At 42.1% G+C, this 20,942-nt stretch overlaps 2 protein-coding genes across 7 annotated transcripts in view; one reads left to right on the top strand and one right to left on the bottom strand.

Moving 5' to 3' along the window:
* LOC142590122 (endosome-associated-trafficking regulator 1-like) overlaps positions 1 to 15,823 on the bottom strand; it is a 67,253-nt gene extending 51,430 nt beyond the window's left edge. The window contains exons 1-3 of one of the 3 annotated variants that reach the window (XM_075701992.1): positions 15,447 to 15,823; positions 15,071 to 15,103; positions 3,015 to 3,211 (exon numbers count right to left, since the gene is read on the bottom strand). In XM_075701992.1, coding sequence (XP_075558107.1) covers positions 3,015 to 3,211; positions 15,071 to 15,103; positions 15,447 to 15,654 — 438 coding nt within the window. In that variant the 5' untranslated portion in view covers positions 15,655 to 15,823. Of the gene's footprint in view, positions 1 to 3,014; positions 3,215 to 15,070; positions 15,104 to 15,446 lie in introns of all 3 variants that reach the window. The other 2 variants (XM_075702001.1, XM_075702005.1) reach the window with 2 other exon arrangements.
* A 176-nt stretch (positions 15,824 to 15,999) lies between these two features.
* Positions 16,000 to 20,942, top strand: part of LOC142590061 (alanine--glyoxylate aminotransferase 2, mitochondrial) — a 50,717-nt gene continuing 45,774 nt past the window's right edge. The window contains exons 1-2 of one of the 4 annotated variants that reach the window (XM_075701906.1): positions 16,000 to 16,325; positions 17,159 to 17,234. In XM_075701906.1, the coding sequence (XP_075558021.1) occupies positions 16,113 to 16,325; positions 17,159 to 17,234 (289 nt within the window). In that variant the 5' untranslated portion in view covers positions 16,000 to 16,112. Of the gene's footprint in view, positions 16,326 to 17,158; positions 17,235 to 18,745; positions 18,770 to 19,018; positions 19,477 to 20,942 lie in introns of those variants that run through there. The other 3 variants (XM_075701918.1, XM_075701926.1, XM_075701913.1) reach the window with 3 other exon arrangements.

The raw sequence follows: 20,942 nt of genomic DNA, 5'->3' as shown, positions 1-20,942 counted from the left end.
TAAAATAATGTGGACCTTTTTATCATCCACTGTAGCAGGCGTGCAAAACGTGTGGATGAGTTTGGCTCATCTACAAGAGCAACTTCAAGTATCCTTTACTACACACATGCCCTAATGTGTACCTTCAACAGCAACAATCACAAAGGAAGATGCATGTGAAGAGTGCTTGAGAAAAATTATCAGATAATAAAGTAGCTCGCCAGTATGGGATTCTCCCATACAGCATTGGCTAAGTTGCACTTACACTCATTCTTGTTTACTAATGCCACATGAGTGATTAATAAAGAATGTCCAGTCCCATATTTTGAATTTGTGCACATCAAATTTTCTATTGACCAAAATCAAGCTCTCAGTCAAAATACAGAATGACAAACTTTTTTATTATAGTTTTAAAAGTGCTATAACATGCTCTTACAACTACTACTCATATAAGCCTCTTAAATCAGCCAGTATATGTACACCACAAAGAAAGCATAGCAGACCTGTGAGACCTCGCAGTATTACAACCCACCTTTCAGTGGAGCTGTTAGTTTTACAAAGCACGTTATTAACCTATGCAGCAAATTTTGCACGCAGATCATCTATAACATGTTTCCCCATGCAAACTGAAATTCATGGCAACATTTAGGACACCACACAAATATGTTATGTGCTTTTTATAATGCTGCAAAAAAAGGAGAAAATGATTATTTAGTAATTGTCTCCAAAACCCTAACTAATCTACAAATTTCAAACCTTGTGACCGCATCATTCCTAACATTACCCCCTTTCCCTTCAGATGAAATCTTGATGGCACACTTGTTCTCCCAGGACACCAGGAAAACATGGATATAATGCTTTTGAGTGCCGGTAGTGGTAATCCTCTCTGAAGCCCATAATTATTGCACACACTTAAAACTGCCTACACATCACCAATAGCATGACCCCAATATACTATAAATTGAAATACAGGGCAACATTTAGTTTTCTCAGGACCCTGTACAAATATTGCATGCACTTTGTATACCGCCTTTAAAGAGGGAGAGAACAGGTTCTGACCATTTTCTCCAAAGCAAATAATTAATGCACAAACCTTTTAATGTTACCCACATGTCGCCTCTAATATGCCCTCTATTCTCTCCAAACTTAATCTGGGTGGAACACTGAGATCTTTCAGGACACCTAGAAACATGCATATAACACTTTTGAGCGCTTCTATCCACACTAACAGCATCATCGTAAAAGTAAAGGCCACATTGGTCGTTGGTGGCAATAGTTGGCTGACCTATACCTTCTTGCGTTATGATGTACTAGGTGTAGTTCTACACCCAAGTTTTGTCAAATGTTTCCAGACATCTTTCTCTGGTTTAAGAAGCCACCACATTCTAAATTTTATAATAGCTGGCCACATTGTATATGGCAACCAATAGTGCAACTCCATGAAAGAAAAAAACAAGAGGCTATGCTAAAGCAGACTATACTGCTATATATATATATATATATATATATATATATATATATATATATATATATATATATATATATATATACACTGCTATATAGCGCCAGTGTTGTGTTCTTTCCCTTCATCCTCGTCTGTTTTGCTCTGTCAGATTCCGAAACATGAACCACCACTAACTCGCCCAAGTTTGTCTTCTAGTATAGACATACTGCACTTGAAAAAGAATCACAGATCTTCATTAAACCTATGTGCCTGAAATTTTAATTAAATAGTGGAACATAATCAGATCCAGTTAAAATAAATGTGCATCATTGTTAATCACATTTGGTTAATAACCCTTACAAAAAGAAGGGTGTCAATAAACCTTGAAGAAATCCATTCTTGCAGTTCACTTCATCAACAACAGTTATAACAGGCGGTTATCGCCTAACAACCCATGAGGACTAATAATACTGTCACTCCAGAAGCACACAGAAAACTAGCTAGGCTAAAATTTCTTTACCAGCTAAGGCATTGGCTAAATTCTGCGTTTTACCTGCTACCACTGTTAACTAGAAATAGTACTTGGTGTCATCCCCAGCACAATTTAACACCTTTATTAACATGCATGAAAATTAGAAGTACTTCTTTTTCCCAGAGCAACAACAGAGTGAAAAATTTACCACCTGACATATTCTCATCAAAGAATGTACAAGCATCATTTTAGAAATTTCTTGGCTTGTAGTATTTGCAGTTCAACATGCTATTAGTTGCTTCCATATATTTCTCCGCCTACCAGCATGAATTTTACTTTAATACTTTTCGCTTGAGTGTTATTATGCATTATCTTATTATGTACTGACTATTATTATGTACTAATTTCTGTTTGCAAAAATATTTGCCTTGGTACATTGTTCCCACTACCGCTTGGGCCACATAAAAGTGGCCTGCAGTTCTAAATAAAGAATATAAAAAGAAAACAGCCAGTTGGTATGCAAATGCTAGCTGGGCATTTGAATTGACAACATCCGCAAAAAGTTTTTCAGCCCTTCCTGAATGAATAAGAAAAATTTTATTGCAAACACATCCATGGGGCAGACACAGAAGTCAAAGTGACCAGAATGAGCTCTCAAACACAAATGTTGGATAAAATCAAGTTGGGGAGGGGGGTTCACATCCTGAAACTGCACAGTGGGGTTATGAGAGAGGCCGTAGTGATGGGCTCTAGATTAATTGTGACCATCTGGGTTTCTTTAGCATACACCAAAATCTAAGTACATAAGCATTTTTTTCACTTCACCCTTTTGAAATGCAGCTGCTATGGCTGGGAACCGAACCCACGACACCATTCTTAACGGAATACCATAACCACCGAGCCACCATTGCATGTCTAAATGTTTAGATAAAATCACAAATGTAACTAAAGTTTGCAGCACCTTCAATTGCTGTGAATGCAGCATATAACTTTTCATACAGTGTTGCTGCCTAGTTTCTTGTGGCTAAATAAAAGATTTGTGGGAGAGGTTTACCCTTAACGTAGTAATGTGTGGAGACTAGCATGAAAATTTACTGATAACTGAAACATCTCACTCACCCTGTCTATCTCGTACTGGGCCTTAAGACCTGCATGAAGAGGTTCTTGAAGCCAGGTAGGTTCAGAAACATTTACTTGGTCGGTGCTGGAGGAGTAGCTGCCATCTGCATCATCACTTGAGGAAGGCCGCCCGGCTGTCACTGAACTCAGATGTGCAATTATGTCTAAAGACTGTGGTCTTTTTATGTGTGTCACTGCTTCTTTTCAGGCAATGACAGCATATGAAAAATAATAGAAAAGATAAACTAATCATTAACATAACAGTAATCACAATAGCTGCAGCAATGAGTATGCTTAGTACATGCATAACAGCAGCAGTGCACTGTTTGAAACTACTTTTTGCAGCTCCAACAGTGGCAGTACACTGCAAAATTTGTGTGGTCTTTTGTTTATGGGCTTCACATCTGAAAATTTGAGAAGTAAAAAAATGTGTGTTCTTATTTTACCTAATAAAGAGAAATTGGGGCTTGCTAAAAGACACTCCAATAATTGGTTTCATTCTGGTTATTTTTATGAACATAAAAAACTGACAATAAGCACTCCTCTTTTTACAAAACGTAAAATACCTTATTTTTGCAAATCAGGTCCAAGGTATTGCAACAATTTTCTTTATCCTTTTTGTTCTGCGCCATTGGCTTGCACACCACGTCGCATTCATCATTAGGATTTGTCACTTTGTGCAACAGATAAAGAATAGAATAGACGGAAAAGGAATTGTTAGAAAATACAGCCCCAATTAAAGCTTGCTACAAGGAAATGCTCTTCCATTCACAATACTTTGCTTTTATTAAACTTTACTCATGCATATTACTATCGTCATTTGTAGCATTTTAGTGTCAAGAACTGCTGCACCATTTCACATTCCTGAGAGAACACCAACAGAACACAAGGAAAAATTAATTTGATCGTTATATATTTCATCTGAGTTCAAAACGCTACAAATTAAGTGCCGATTTCACTATCACGTAGTGGTCCAACACAAAATCCAGCTGATATGATGTGATCCCATTTGTGATCATGGGAAGCCGCAAGCCACTGACAAAAAGAGGTTGTGCTACTCTCCAAATAAGTAATCTTGTGTAATGCTCAGGTCACATTGTGCCAGTGCTGGTAAAAGATACCTTGCAATTGTATCATAATATGACACAAGACACTTGGGCAACAAGTATTTAAGTACAAATACAAGATACTATTGCAATTACTCTATCCAGTACGATACTTTTTGTTTGTATCTTAAGATACGTCAATACACTCACAATTTCTTTTTATACACCTATATAATGTGCAGCAAATGCGTATGCACAAAAATGTTTGCTTGGAAATTTACTCCAACCAGCCTTCTTTCATTTGAACGAAACGTCTGTTAGTAACTCAAAATGTTTGTTTCTTGCTCAAAGTACAATATTTTCATTCCAAAACAATTTACTGGGGTTGCTTTAGCTGCTTAACATCAACATTAACAAGAATGTCAATAAGAAACCTCTGCACGATGGCGCAAATACCACTGTAGAGTTTTACCTTGTTCATAAACATTATCGTTTACACATGTAACATAGTAAAAAAAAATTTTAGTTCCACCAACGATTACAATACTCCCTAATGCGAAATTTGAGCACAGCTCTATATGTGTTTTCATTTCACAATATCTTAGCTGGAGCAGACAAACCGTCTTGTGCGGCACATTGCAAACGGAGCGAAGTGTGGCGTGACTGCCTCAATAACTGGGAGATTGCGAGAGGTAGCGCACGGGTGACGCGTTGGCACGATTCACAGCAGCCGCCGCACAGACCTCCGCTCATGCACTGCTTTGTTTCCATATATGGTATTGGTAGACGCGCTCGCTACATGTCTTATCCATGGCGTCATTGGCGAACAAACGACGCATGCTACTCCGGCGCCATCTTGTAACCATCGTCGCTGCATGTCTTGCATGGCACTATGCTTTTCTTCTCTCGCTTTTACCACACCCTCCTCCTCCGCTTTCCGCCTCATGGTCTCCGCTGTCTCCACCTCCTCCACTTTCCTCCTTGCGCTCTCTTACTATCACTGCCTTTGATACTCCGCGTTCGCCGACGCCCAACGCAGGAACAGGCACTTAAGAGTTGCGCTCTAAAATTGTTTTTGAGCAACAATCATGTACACAGAATAGCCGCCTTACGCACAAGTCTCCTGGAAGCTGCACCATCCATGCTTTGGTTTACAGCAGTCAAATTTAAATCCACGAGATCCTTCAAATCGCTGATGTGTGAAATCCACTAGAGGCAAGGCAACCACATTCTTGGATTCTTCAGATTTTGTAACAAAGCGTCACGCAAGAGGAACTTCGATAACGACACTATAGCGGCATCAGAATTTGCGCGAAAGGCACCACACGCATTGGCATACACAGCACGGTACGGTGGCTACGAGCATCATGGCACCGACGGAGCTAAAAACAAAAAATAAAAAAAACAAAAGGTTGGCTGTGTGCAGACATTCACGTGCTTGTTTTTGTCGAGATGGCATGAGCGGCACTGCATGACTCTGCTCTACCAATAGGGACGTGCTGACCTCATCATCTATCCTCGCTGGAGGGCTCTAGTGGAAATATAAAAAAAATGACACTGCCTTTAGTTTCATTCAGGTGGCTTAGTGGGAGCAGTATCACCATGAGAAGCGGAGTTTAGCCAACATTTATAGTTTTGCTTGGTGATGTTGCGATAGCCCCAGTATTTTGTATCTTAACATACACAATACATTCTTTCATGTATCGGAAATACAGATACTGATACAAGTCTTGCCAGTCTTATCACGATACGGATACAAGATAGCCAAAGAGTATCTAAGATAGTATCTAAGACACATGCATCTTCGATGCTGCCCAGCACTGCATTGTGCCATCAAAAGCATAATGCGTTGAGTCATCACCTGCGCTCCCATTTTGCATTAGCTCAAATTTGTTTGCACTCTGCATGGAATACGAGGAGTTTCCAGGTGGGGGGAAAGGCAAGGGAAATTAATCCCACTATTTTGGGGGCAGTATTCACGCCAACCTGCTGTCTACACCATCCACCACATACTTGCATCCCAACACCTATTTTCACTTTAGCAGTCCTCATTAATAGTCATAAAAGCTTACCATGTCATAAAGCATTTTGGCTTGCCCCTCACATCAAATTGATGTCCATGTTACAAAGCGTTTACATTTAGGGTCAGCTGCCCGCCATAGTCTCTACCCCTTCCGTGCCACATTATTATCCCGAATTCTGACCAAGAATGGACAAATTATGTTTAAAGACCCCAGTCGCCAACATGTTTTACTTCCTCGGATAGAATTTGCTTATGCTTGCACTGTCCCATAGATTGTGTGTGCTACCATCTACCAAAAGCACAACTAAGCACCGAGACAGAAGCAAGCTCGTCTATGGCATTGCTTTGTTAGAAAATGCAAAGTACCACTGATGAGCTGAGCTCGTCCTTGGCCGTTTTTACCAGAAATGCATGGACAAACCCAGCTTGTCCAAGGCATGGAAGGAGTTAATATCAGCTTTAAGTATGTTCTAAGCTATGTTTACCACAGATACTTGGTCAGAGGGACCAACTTTTATAGAAATATCAAACAACACAGATGTCGGAACAGCGAAACCTTCCGTCAGAACTTTTTTAACAGGAAAAGCATATGAAAGTTGTATATCTGTTGTGCATTTCAAATGCACAACAGATATAGACATCGTCCTTTGTGCATTTTGTTGAGTGTGGAACACCATGCAATACAACCATAACAGTGATTCAACAACAATGGTTTTCAATAAGTACGATTTGAACAGCCTGATGCAAAAGCATGTCCAGAGTCACTGCAATTTTTTTTTTACATATAAAATTATCCACTAAATAGTGACTGGGACCTTTCAGAACTAGCGAGAGACAGTTTCTCTTTTCCATAACTTCTGTTTCTCTTTGTCGTAGACATTGCAAGTCATGATGCTGTAATATTTTGCACACATTTTTGACCAGAACTCTCAAAAGAAAAGTTACTGATTTCAAGGCACTTTTTGGCGTGACTGACAAGACAGCCCTCACATGAACACTGTCACCATTCACTGTTGAGGTATTGTCGATATAATCAGCTGTAGCTTAGTGCTGAAAATGTGATCAATCAATACATGGAAGCAAAACTGTGTACTGCTGTCCATAATTTGCTAGCAGCTGGAGTATGTTTCTCAAGACCCTAGCTTAGGCATTCCTTTGGCTTGGATAGCTCCACCAGGTAACAACTACACTTTTTGGAACGAGTAACATGTTGAGAGATTGTGTCAAACCAGATGGTTACAAATATGGCTCCAGGTGTGAAAATTGGGTTTTATCAATAGACAGTGGGCCTCAACAGGACACTACAGCCTTTCTGGTATGCTGCTTGCACAAAGCAAAGAGTTACACAGATCCAACGCACATGTTGCAACCTATGTGAAGTGAATCTTTAGTTAAGCAGTTAATTAAATGCTACACAATTAACAGCAAAGCAAACAACTGCAATCACATTCTTGCTATGCAACGTGTAATCTCATGCAATGCTTATGTTTATCCACCACAACCATGATCTCATGCAACTTTTAAGTTTATTTACTACACTGCTCACAAGTATGCTGAAATGCAAGCGCCAAATCAAGTAGATGCACAGGGCAAGACGTTGATGCTGCGATGTCACAAGAATAAAGCCAATGTATGATGCCTGTTGAGGTAAGAATGGGGGGATGACAGGTGGAGGGAATGGGGAACTACTACACATATCCAGCTACATTAAAGGATTCTATCCCTCTTGTGCCACAATGGTTCATACCTATTCTGGAGGATTGGCCAAGAATGAGCCCAGACCCAGTGGTACTTACTGAATGGTTAGGCTAAATAAAAAAAAATCAAGTAAGTAAAGGAATCTGCTGAATACTATGTGCTATTATCTAACAGATGGTGTGCCTATGACACCCAAGACCCATGATCCAACATTACATGTTCAGATTTTATAAAACAGAACATAGGGCCAATTACTGGCACTACTTTTTCAAGTCAGCATAGAAGGGTTATATAAGCCTGTTTGCTGTTACTTGCAAACATGTTTATATAACCGTGTTTAACCATATTTCAAAGGTGCCAAACTATGCTTGTAATGATGCATAAAAGGTTTGAATGCTAGCACACAAAAAAAAATGCAATGTCATCAGCATAAACATAACTGATGATGCCATGTCGCAATTGAATGGAGTCAAGTAAAACATTAAACAAAAGTCAGTGAAAGACCCCTTACATCTACATGAACTTTTTCTCTCCTAAAAAGCACTACTTTGAGAGAGGAAGAAATCCTTATCCCTTAAAAATTTTAAAAGCTATGTGACAAGGCATCAATGAAGACCAACAACTTGCAACTTATCCACAATAATTTTGAGCTCAACACTAGGTCAGGCTTTAGAAATATCCGAGGTTGCTTAAGCAAAGCACTGATTGGTTCATTGCATAATGTTCATCCAACTCTCAAAGTCACAATGAGCCCACTATAGAAGCATTTCGAGCCCAAAACTAATATGACAGGGCATAACAGACAGATTGTGGGCACAAACTCCATTATGTGTGAATGAAACACTATTTCTATCAACTCCACAACATTTGATGCAAATGAAACTAGCCTGATATTGACTGGTGTTTGCCCACCACGTTGCTTTTTCAGAAATTGAATAATCTTAGCAAAGAGCTATACAAAGAGCTATTCGGAGGAAATCCAGGCAGCTGCAATGAGTAACAAGAGCTGTTACAGTGGCATAACCAATTCTTTCCTTGGCTTTATCAGCATGACCAATGACTCTTGCATACATCTCAAATCTGGATTTCATGCCCTCTAGATGGACAGGTAGAGCAATCTATTGGATGAGCTCCTCCACATCACAAAATATATTTTTCTCAATCAGAAGACTAGTCACTAAAGAAGTGGTCATCTCCACAAACATAACAGCAAACCTCTATTTGCAGCTTTCAGCATTATGTCCAAAGCACCAACCATAAGGGTGTAGTGTAAGGTTCATACAGAGAAAATTACTGGCCAGACATTTACTTCTTCTGAAGGGCATGATGCCTGCAAAAGTTGCTACAACTGGAAAGCAAGTATTACAAAAAATGTAGTTACAGCAGTAGGCGGCAATAACACCAGCCGCTGAGACATTCTGTAGCACCTCAGAAGAGCTCAAACTGGAACCAATGTGGTGCATTACCCTCCCAAGTGTAGGTCAGATGAGATGGATTGAAGGCATTCAGTGGCTGCTTACAAGACCAGAACAGAGAAAAGGCTTTGTCCTTTGTTGCCATGTGACCTTGTGGCTGTCCTGGCACTAAATCCCCATAAATTTGCAAGGTTGGACATCAGAGTACACATATTAATGATTTTATATTCCTGCTAAAGACTGAAGATCAAGAGAATGGCAGGGTCATACCATGGAAACGTGACACAACAACCACGCTTACCACCCTTATTAGACATTTGTGGAGACGGCTGCAAATTCAGCAGCAAGCGTTGTGTGAGGGACAACTACAGAAACATTGATAGAAAAATGTGTGTTGTAGTACCGACCATGGCCAGCCAGGACTCGAGATTGGACAGTCCTACATTTGCTGCCCACACGAGGCTCCACTTTAGTGCAACATACAGCGTAAAATTAGGGACACAGACACTAAACAAGACACAACAGACACAATACATGGCTGTTATTTTGCCTCCTTTGCCCATATAAAATCAACTTCAGCTAGTTCAGTTGACAGTCCTGTGGGGCTCCAGCTATGCTAAAGGAAGGGCCTAGAACATGCAAACAGCTGAACCATCATCCATGCCACTGAGGGATATCTGGCCAGAAAACGTTTACTGGAGGCATAACCTAAGATGACATACAAGCAGCTACTGAGCCTGGCTGATGTGCAGGCTTATGTGTTTGAGGCCAATGTGGACACACTGCTTTTCCAGGTCAGGACACAGACAGCCAAAGTGTGGATTTCTCTGGCAAGCTATTTTTTACCAGCAATAACTAGGGCATTCATGACAGCTCCAAGGACAACATGCCCGCCTACTTCCACATCTTTCCCAGGATCAAAGGGGCTGTCCGTGTAAACAATGGCAGCCTCACAATGTCCCAGAGTGATTGCGAAGTCACGGACCAGTTTGCCAATGAGAAAGTGGAAGAGACAGCAGAGCAACGCTACTGGAGGTAGCATCTCAGCCATCCACATCATGCACACCATTTACATGCCATCCATCTCATTGCTTTTGAGATGGATAGCACGTACCTGCCCTATGCAAGTAGCATGGCCCCTCTGCTTAGTCACTGCAATGGCTTTACCTGTTAGTATCCTACCTTTAGCACCTCACCAAGGATGGCAGCATTGGTGCCCTGGTACACATTTAGAAAGCTAGCTATGTGTGGGGCCCGTGGACATCTAGGAAACCCTGGCCTGGCATGGAAACAGCTTGTCTTCCTACACCTTGCGCAAGCATGCCTGCATGTGCAGATCAACTCAGCACATGTAGTACTGTCACTGGACCTCACGGCAGGCCACCAGCAATGCTACTGTGTAGGCAATATGAAACCAGCCTATTTGTCCACAAGGACCTCAGTGGAAGACAATCACAATAACACCTTGCTGAAAAGAGGGGGGACGAACATTGTAGAATTAGCCACAGCCAGCTAGTCGGGACATCAGGCCCTTGCCAGTGCCACATCTTCAAAACAAGCAATCACTCGATGCTAGGATGTGAAAAAGAAAAAATTATTGGGTTTTACGTGCCAAAACTACTTTTTGATTATGAGGCACGCCGTAGTGGAGGACTCCGGAAATTTTGACCTCCTCAGGTTCTTTAACGTGCACCTAAATCTAAGTACACAGCTGTTTTTGCATTTCGCCTCCATCGAAATGCGGCCGCTGTGACCGGGATTCGATCCCACGACCTCAGGCTCAGCAGCCCAACACCATGGATGTGAAAAAGTAACAAGGAACATGGACCGTGGGAAAGAGGATTAAGTGGTTCAATCTTCAAGAGGTTGAAATGAAGCAGAGATTCAAAAAAGCCATCTCACAAATGCACAAAATTGACAACAATTGGAGGAACAACATTCAGAAGCTACAAGGAAAGGAGGCCTTAGGAAAAAATTTTCAGGACTTCAGGACTTTTTCTGTGCTTTATATTTTACTGCTCTTTAAGCCAAGTATCAGAACATCCAAGCAACATATAAATTATCCTGGTTAGTTTATTTCTGACAAACAATTAGTATGTGCATATGTTTCCATGCATGTGAGTATATGTATATTAGCAGCAGGAATTCCCATTAATCAGCCTCCATCATCGTATTTTATCACCTGCAAAGCAGACAATAAAAAATGTCACTAAGTTGATCATCTTTATAAATACCACCATAGTGTCTTTAAATCATAAATTATAAATAATATAACCAACCTCAAGAAGTTAGCAGAACTGAGGATAAAAGGATTAGGCTATCCAACAAGACATAGCAAAGAATGGATACTACCGGCACCTTGACTTAATCTTGGAAAAGAATATTTTCACTATACTTTTCCATCTCTTCTTAATGGCTATGCTCTCATTAACTTCGATTTGTTTTTCTGTTCGTGCAAAGTACTTCAAACTGTGTAATTACATAACATTACTTAAGTTTACTTATGTGTACATATTGCTGTTTTGTGTTTTCTGTGGCAATTACTTGGTGTACTTATCTATGTTTTTAAAATTGTGCAAGTTTCAGTACAGCCTCCCTGCTGAACATTGGGTTTGTAAACTTGTCAAGCTGTCCTGGCGCAGGTTTTTTTACAACCCCTCCATCTGTACTGCAAGATGGAAAAATTGAAATTCAAATTGAAGCATCCCAGCTGCTTGCAACATCACAGCTCCTTGTAACATTACGTTTAAACCCTCATAAATGAAAATAATGATTATGATGAATTTGCCCACTTCCAGGGGCTCAATGTAACAACAGCGCACTGTGGCATTTAAGTGAAGACCAACTTTGAGCACTCCCTATGCAAACGTTAGTTTAGTTGTATGGCATGGGGTTGCTAGGTCATGAGAAGGGTTACACTGCAATGGAGCTAATAAAGTGAAAATCAGACATCCACTTGTTCGTAGCAATTGCTACAAAGGAAACCCATATGATTTTCTCGAAAGAAAAGCCTCGCAGTTGAAGAAAAATTCGTTCCGGACCAGGACAAATTTTTCTTCCAACTGCGAGGAACTTTCTTTCGAGGAACCCATATGGGTTTCTTTTGTAGCAATTGCTAAGAACAGGTGGATGTCTGATCTTCCCTTTATTAATTACTTATCTCCACCTTGCAGGTTTCCGCAGAACTATCACATCAAACTCTTGCAATGGAGCTGCTTAGCACAGCCATTAACTCCGGGCTACTGAGTCTCCATTATTTTTTTTTTCATTTGAAAGTTTCCCTGTAACATAAAACAAGTGAAGTATCTCAGGTGTACATATATGCTTGTTCTCTTCAATTAAGTCCAGCAGGAACCTAAAAAAAGTTTATTGAAACAAGGTTGCATGTTTACTATATAAAGGAAGAGAAATGATAAGAAAACAAACTGCATTTTGGTACAGGCAAAAGCAAACAAAGCAATGTGTGCAAGTATCTGAAAATAAACAAATGGAAGAAGAAAGTTTGCAGGATTGCTAAAAGGTGGAGGAAGGTGACTGGACAACACGCACATGAAGCAAATCAAGAGAGTTGATGGAGGAGTATGGTCAAACTCGAAGTACAAGGAAGGTGAACAGAATATCTTGCATAACAATTCAAAGAATTTTAAAATTTTTAAAAGTTAGAAGTGCTTGGCAGGTAAGGTGGGTTTCAAGGGACCTCTACTATGGTTCAACATTCAGACCTTAGTAGTGTACAGGGAAAATTCAATTGTAGGGTTTAACATAGTAAAACTGCACAGTGGCTATAAGGAATGCCGGTGGTAGGCCTCGGATTAATTTTGACCAGTTGGGGTCCTTAGATATATGGCCGTTTTTGCATTTTGCCACCATCAAAATGCAGTCACTGCAGGCAGGAATCAAAAGCATGACCTTGTGCAGAGCAACAGAAGACCATAAAGTAGTGTATGGGGAAGCACAGAATGATGCATAAATAAGAACACCAGGTAGATGCAACTGTCCCAGCTAAAATCACTGGCTCCTTCGCACAAATATAGCATGGAGGTGGCATTCCACAGTGGATGCATTACAATACATCATTAGGGGCATAACATTGCCTAGAGCAATGCCGAACAGAAAGTAGAATTTGCAACAATAGAAGCCTGGTGCATCTGTTTCAATCATAGCCAGCCTACAGTTTCAGCTTCACAACGATAGATGGCACCACCACTCAGTTACTGCAAACTCTACACGATTTCCTTGGCATTGCAGTAGGTGGTGCATACTATGAATTTATTCTCGATGAAACAGACAACTAATGCACTCAAACAAGGTATGAAAATACACTCGCTGCAGAAAGTCACCTTTTTGAACAATCTGGTCGCGAATGAGCCAGCGGTTTAGCTGAATGGGTCCTGTATGCCTGGCATGTCTATGTACGTAACGTCGATTACACTGGAAATTATTATGCAGGTGACATTACCTGCTGTGAGATACTGCAAAAGGAAATTTCCAGACAAGAAAGGCTTGCAGATCCCCAGAAGTGGGAACTTACCTATGCAAAGACTTAACACAAAAAACATGAAATTTGGAAGGACAACTCAGTTCAACAATTTGATGAATTTGAATTTGGTGGATAAGTAAGGTGACCTGAAAAGAGCAGCGACCAGGAAAATCCAAATCCAGGCAAGATAGAAAAATTGTAAAGCTAGGTTTATTCGATTCAGAAATGGTGTACGGCACCTCAAACAAAAAGGTGCAGGTGGTGCCAGTTAAGGTGTGCCAGGCTGCACCCACTCACTGCAAGGTTAATATAATATATAATATAATATTTGGGGTTTTACGTGCCAAAACCACTTTCTGATTATGAGGCACGCCGTAGTGGAGGACTCCGGAAATTTTGACCACCTGGGGTTCTTTAACGTGCACCTAAAATTTTTAACGTGCACCTAAATGGGGGCGAAATGTTTTTTATTTCGCCCCCATCGAAATGCGGCCGCCGTGGCCGGGATTCGATCCCGCGACCTCGTGCTCAGCAGCCCAACACCATAGCCACTGAGCAACCACGGCGGGTGACACTGCAAGGTTGAAGTGTGCACTGTATCGCAGCGGCACCTCGCCTTGCACTCTATTCAGTCGAGCACGGGGATGTAGGGGGCACCACTGCCCCCCCGGGAATCGAAGCCTTGGTGCAGTGCACCATTAATAGGTGCCGAGTAACTTGGCTGAATCAATTAAACCTGCTATTTTAAGGTTTCTGCGCAATGTAAGTCACTAGCCACATTTAAATGCAAGTTAAAGAAACGGTTGGACAACTAGCAATGTGACCAGTAAGTGGAGTTTTTCTGAACAACATTTAAACTATCCAATTAGCTCAAAGTAGAACGCGGAGATAGGTATGTATTACAAGGAAAGGTAGAGAATGACTGCATCCAATGTGTGGTCAAAGTTGCAGGCATTGTAGCCGAAGTTCAAGAAAAAATAAAAGACAGCTTGCCTGGTTACGCTATGAGATGAAGTGAGGCGTGCATTGGCAAAAGGCAACAATCAGCTCCAACAAGAGTAAAAATAATTTGAAACATCAAAATACTCTGGATAAACAGCAGCCGAACACTCGGCCCGGGGCCAACGTTCCGACATAGGACGTCATCAAGAGAACCCCCAGCCTAGAGCTGTTACAACACGCCGTGACGAATTCGTGATGAATACAAGTTCTGTTGTAGAAGCTTTGACTCGAGGCTGGGTGTTTCTTTAGTTTAGCCACTGCTGATTGTGTCTCCATCTTCTCGAGACCCATTTGCTTTGCAAGTTGTGGAGTATATGAATGACAAGGAGAAGTGGAATAACATGAAAAATAGACCCCCTATATAAATGGGTCAAAGGTGAGAGAGCTGTTACCTTGAAGAGATTCCACCTGGCAGCCTTTACAGCCTGTGGAACAAACGTTATTTGCAATCGGGATAAGGGATGATGAGATTTTAACTGAAGGTAGCGGAAATATGATGTAATGAGGATAACGTATGCAGGAAAAATACGAAAGCATGGTTGATATATTTAAAAGTAGCATGCAAGAAGTAGGTCCTTAGCTAATAACACGAGTGCTCAGCTTAATAATTTCATTCCTGCCTGCGACTACAGATAACCTTTAATATCGCAGACAGGCGAAAAGTACGACCCCGAAAGACACTTGAAACGCGTCTACACAGCTGTCACTTAAAAACAACACATTTTTGGTGCAGTAAAGCTACGATAGGAAACGCGCTATTATGCGTACCTTTTGGCTTATCGTCTACGACAAGAAGACATTTCCGACGAGTTTGGCGCACATTCTGGCCACAAGTAATTAAATCCCCGAGCTCATTTGGAGCGTATTCAGATGAGGACGTGCTACGCGTATTAACAAAGCGCTGAAAAGAAAACGGGTTGGCATCTTCGCTGGTAGCATCCCGTTCGTCCAATTCATTATCGCTGGGAGCCGCCATATACGCCAGCCGTTGTCATAGAGCAAAGGAGGCGTTGCATAGAGCAATGCATAGAGTCACAATAGAGTTGTAGGAAACTCTATATATATGGCCGTTGTTGCGAATACGGCTTGGCTACAGCACGCGTGCGTCTATAAACAAGAGGCATTGCTATAAATCGCCTGTCTATGGAGGAAGTAATAGCACGTAATAGTAAAGTGTGGAGGAAATGACGTAATAGATTCTCCATTTTATTGCAGTTTTTTTTTAATTTCTTTGCTATAGCAGCCACGCCTTTCGGGCGTGGCCGCTACAGCTTAGCTACAGCGGCTATGTTATGGTTCTGTGCGCTCACACGTGTTGCTCCGTAGGTTTCGTACCTCAGTGTTCGTACCGTGGCAAAGGCGCCATGCGGGCAGTAGGTTTGCGTTGGTCTCCGTGTTTTGTTGCGCTGCGTTATCTGGACCGTGCTCTCTCGGATGTTGCTGTGGCCAGGTGGGACAAGAGGAACTAAAGTTCGTGAAATGAACGCGCATGCAACGCTGTACGCAACGTACCGCGCCACGGCAATGACAATTAACGGACGAAGAAATATCCGTGGGGAATTTGCCCTCTTTGGCGGAATCATGCTAACGTGCCATCGCAGGCCGAAACCCATGCGTTTCAGAATCTGTACAATGAACGCCTTGCAGGTCAGTGATTCCTGCTTTTGACAGCGCATATGGTGCATTATATTTGCGGCACGTAGAGCGTACGTTATGAATGCATATATAGTTCGTGTTCAGTAACAACTTGCTTTTGTGCATATTAAAACACATGTTGCTTAGCTGTTGCTTGTTCCTCGCAGTACTCGCGACCGCACGAAGTCTTAAGCAGAGATCGTTCGAGGTTCATGCACACCTTCACAGGTGTACTTCAATACACGTGCTGATACATTACGCAGAATATGCATGTGCATTTTGCTGCCCTCGGCACCGTGCGCCTGTCAGCCGACGCTTTATCCTGGAAGATGGGAAAGAAGCGGCTTCTGACTTAAGGAACGAATCATCCCTACGTCAGGCGTATCTTATCTGTGCGCTGCAAGAGTCGGCAAGGCTCCACAGAACGTGCCCATAGAGGTACACCTGCGAACACATTAAAGTGTATGTACGGTTGTGCCATGGTCGCACGTAGGCCGGTTCTACGCGCGTACTGTTCTGCACCGTGCGCCGGCTATTGCAAAATTTTGGTTCCGTGAAGCTTCACTTACCGTGGTATTTAAGGCACCTTAGGGCGCGCGCAGTCAATGATCGAATCTAAACGCGGAGTCAGAAATGACATGCTGCCTCCGCGCGCCGGCGCGCTGTCGTATATGCACGGCCACCCGAAGTTTGTTCAATAAAGCACGACGCTTCCTCAAGCGAGAATGTGTTTGTGCTCATAAACTCCAAATGGATCGCAAATGGGTCGGTGTGTCGTGCGTGTCTCAGTACGCGTTCTTGCATGCAGTGCAGTGAGAATGCGTACATTTTTTTCGTATCGCCAGACGTCTAGCTCGCAAGACCGTCTGAGAGCCCCAGGAAAGCCAAGCAGAGAAAAGCAAGTAGAAGGCAGCGATAAAGGTGACCTTTTTTTAAGAACCCGCAAGAACTGGGCAGCGGCCGGTACCTGCGGTTTTGATGAGTACAGTTCAGTTGGCTGGCCTTATAAGGCATGTTTATTTTCATAAAAGCCGGTAAAAGCGGCCGATTCGACCTCACGGCCCAATTTTCGAAGTTCATTATAAACTTCGAAAACATTACTTCGGCAACGGTAATGCAATAAGACATCGCGATTGTGTAGTATTGTTGCAGAGTGCGCGCGTCCGAGCAGCCCGGTTGCGCGCAGCGCGGCGTGGTTTCGCGGGAAATATAAACAAGAGAGGAGAGCTGACGTGATAGGCGGAGCAACGCCAACTTCCGGCTTCACTTCGCTTCAGAAAGAGTGACGTCAGGGCCTCTTTTGAGTTTCCTTCCTCCATGGCTGGCCCGATAGGCGGAGCAACGCCATGAGCAATGCCAACTTCCGGCTTCACTTCACAGAGACTTACGTCAGGGCTTCTCTTGAGTTTCCTTCCTCCATGAAATGTACAAACATGTGACAAACTATATCTTAAAACCACTTCCTGTTGGGCTAGTTGGTAGCTGTTCATTATAAAATATAAAGACGCCAAATAAACGGACACCATGGTACAACTGTACAACCGTACTTGTTGCAGCTCCCATGGACACTAGCGCCAGAGTTCCCTCTAGTCATTATTGTATGAAACTCTATGGTAGAGTTGAAACTCTATGGAACTCTATGGTAGAGTACATAGAGTTTCCTACAAAATTCTTGTAGGAAACTCTATGGTAGAGTAGAGCTATAGACCACGTTGGCTTGTGGGCATAGAGTTTCCTACAAAAAGTACTAGAGGGAACTCTGGCGCTGCAGTCGTTGTCCTACCATGGGAATGGCGTGCGCAGAAAGAGCGGTGAAATCCAATTTCGATGTGCTCGTTGGGAACGATGGGAAGTACATGGATTTGTCTGATCTTCGTGCTTGTGGATTCAGACGTTCTTAAGGCTTTGTATATTACGCTATATAAATCTTATTGTCGTATATTTCAGCGCAATCTATATTCTTCGAAGTGCAGAAGGTGCCGGGAACGCGTACAATTGCTATTAATTGCAACGATTGAGCTTGTCCAGGTGGCCAAATCGAAACGCGCCAAGCGTCTCAAGGCACTGGCATGCCCGCGATAAATTCATAAGGACGTTTCATTCGCTTGTCGATACATGCGTCCGTGGCTTAATGGTTTCAATATCAGGCTTCTGTGCTAGAGTCCCTGTGTTCGAATCCTGCTGTCTGGCAACTTTATAGATGGTTATCTTATTACGCAATACACTGTTGAAAATGACGAGTTTAGAAAGTCACAAAGCCGTTTGAAGCCAAAAAGACGAAGTTTAGGCAAATCCATGTACTTCCCATAATTCCCATGCTGGGACAACTGCTCCCATTGCAGCTCCCATAGACACTAGCGCCAGAGTTCCCTCTAGTAATTTTTGTAGGAAACTCTATGCTTGTGGGGACGTATAGCAACGCAATGGCTCTTGGAGGCGTTGCATATGGCTACAGTGTACGTACAAGAAGGCTTTGTTACATGGGTGTTGCACGAGTTTCCAGATCGTGGAGGAAGAACTTCCTCCATGTTCCACATACACATTTTAAGCAGCGTGGCAGCCTTGCAAGGCACGGCAAGTTATGCGTGGCAAGGAAACGAAATCAATAAATTTCGAGCACTTCACAATAGTAGTCACTGAGTGGCTTGGTGTCAATGCTTCGTCGCTTGGCGTCAGTTCTCTAGTGCTGCCGCCGCGCATTCAGTGAAAAGCTCAGTTATTTTTTCTTTTTGTTCCTTTTTATTTTATTTTTTTTTATTTTTCCGACGCAGATTACGTAGCTTCATTATCGCTGGTAGCAAAGCCTGGGTGGCTTGAGCTCGACGTCGCGCTAATATTTTATGTGCGGCCTTCCTCATAGCCGCACTTATCCAGTGTGCCAACTGCACGCTGATATCACTGAAACCATATTCCACTCGTTCCGTTAAGGAAAAATATAAATGCGTGGATATATCTGCTTTCGTGTGGGTACTTTCGTGTGATAGCGCAGTCGATGTAACAGAACACGTGTGTGAAAGGGCGTAGATGCGTGGCGAAACCGTTGGTTTTCTGCCAATTTCGAACACTTGCTTCCAACAAGTCCACCGACAGTTGTGTAAAACGAGCGGCCGCAAGAAAATGCACCTAAAACATTTCGTGCTTCGTGCGGTTAGACCTGAGTGGGGTATGTCTGCTATTTTTTCTTATAAAATGTCTGTAACTTGTACTGCGTTGCTAAATCATATCGCGCTTGTTACAAGTGTACGAACACTACGCGCGTGCGCATTTTGCTCGCACCGAATGCCCACAGTGCTAAATTCTGAGACGACTTTTTCCGTTCTTTCCCCTTCGTGATTGGCCCGCACGCAGCTGTTATCGCTGTGGTCAACCACGGCCCAAAAAACCGAAGGAAAACAATCGTTAGAGATATATGTGGCACATTTTCGAAAGTACGGTTTTCACCTGCGAAGGCAGGAACCTAAATAGTTTTCATCATTATTTGCCACACGTGTGTTTTGACGTATTTAGCAAGTAAATCCCAAACAAAAGCAACAATGATGTTAGCACTTCACATATATTAGCCCTTTATATGTTAAATAGTTTTTTACCACGTACCTGATTTCTGACGTCAAGTGTGGCATTAAACTGCTCATGCACTGCTATGGTTTGCATTGATAGCTTTTCTTTTTGGCACGTGACCTTGTCTTTCACCGGGGAGGTAGAGGAGGATAGGTACTATGCTTCTTTGGCATGGTATGGTGCCCTCAAGTTGCTGCCTGGCATAGAATATAGAAGAGAATTTATTGACAGGAAAGACAGAGAGGTCAACCTGAGCTAGTGCGCTCTAGTCTGGCATAGAAAAACTGATCTGGAACACCTAGGCAAATTTATTTCCAACATAACCAATATGTTTATTGAACTGAAACCTTGCTCTTGCTTATTACGTCTCTGTATATGCTTCATTTAGTGCCAATCACATACATACCCCGAAACACCTCTAGCGTCTAGCACAAGATGCTTGCCTCCTTTACTGTTGGTTACAGTACAGTCCTTGCCACCCTATGCACCTTCAGAAACAAAAATATCTTTATGAACCAGCGCATCAATTCTAAGGCCTCATGTTTCTCTGTCTTTTTCTCTTCTGACAAATTCTCATTTCAGTATTTAAGTGCTCTCAATTGTCCGTCCTCCTATATTCAGTTGCCTTGCAGCATTTATACTTTCCACGGAACGTGTATCAATGCTTTTTGCATCATTGTGCGGTGATATTGACCAGTCTGCTGTAGAATTCCATCCCTAAATTTTCACCTTTACCAGTCTTGCTTCTTGATCTCCAACCTTTGCTTCCTTTTAATGAAGAAGAACCAATTTGTCATTTCCTTCTTTAAAGCCGTTACTTTACCTTCAGTTCCAGAAAAAATTTTGAACTCCTTCACCACCTTGTATTTTCAATGTATGTTTGCAATTTATTATTTCGAGCTGTTCAGTTAATTTGGCTATAGCAATAGGACATATTGTGCTGCACTCAACAAATTCATATATGCTTGCAATCTCTGCTGCAAGCGTAGCGTCGTTGCCTTTTTTTTTTTTCATGTTCTTTTAATTATTAGATATTTTCTCATTTTCTTACAAGTCTTTCCCACTTCTTTT

The sequence above is a fragment of the Dermacentor variabilis genome, chromosome 1, assembly GCF_050947875.1.
Source record: "Dermacentor variabilis isolate Ectoservices chromosome 1, ASM5094787v1, whole genome shotgun sequence".
In the NCBI taxonomy this organism is placed as follows: domain Eukaryota; kingdom Metazoa; phylum Arthropoda; class Arachnida; order Ixodida; family Ixodidae; genus Dermacentor; species Dermacentor variabilis.
Note: the sequence above shows the minus strand (reverse complement) of the source record. Positions and strands in the feature narration are given on the sequence as shown.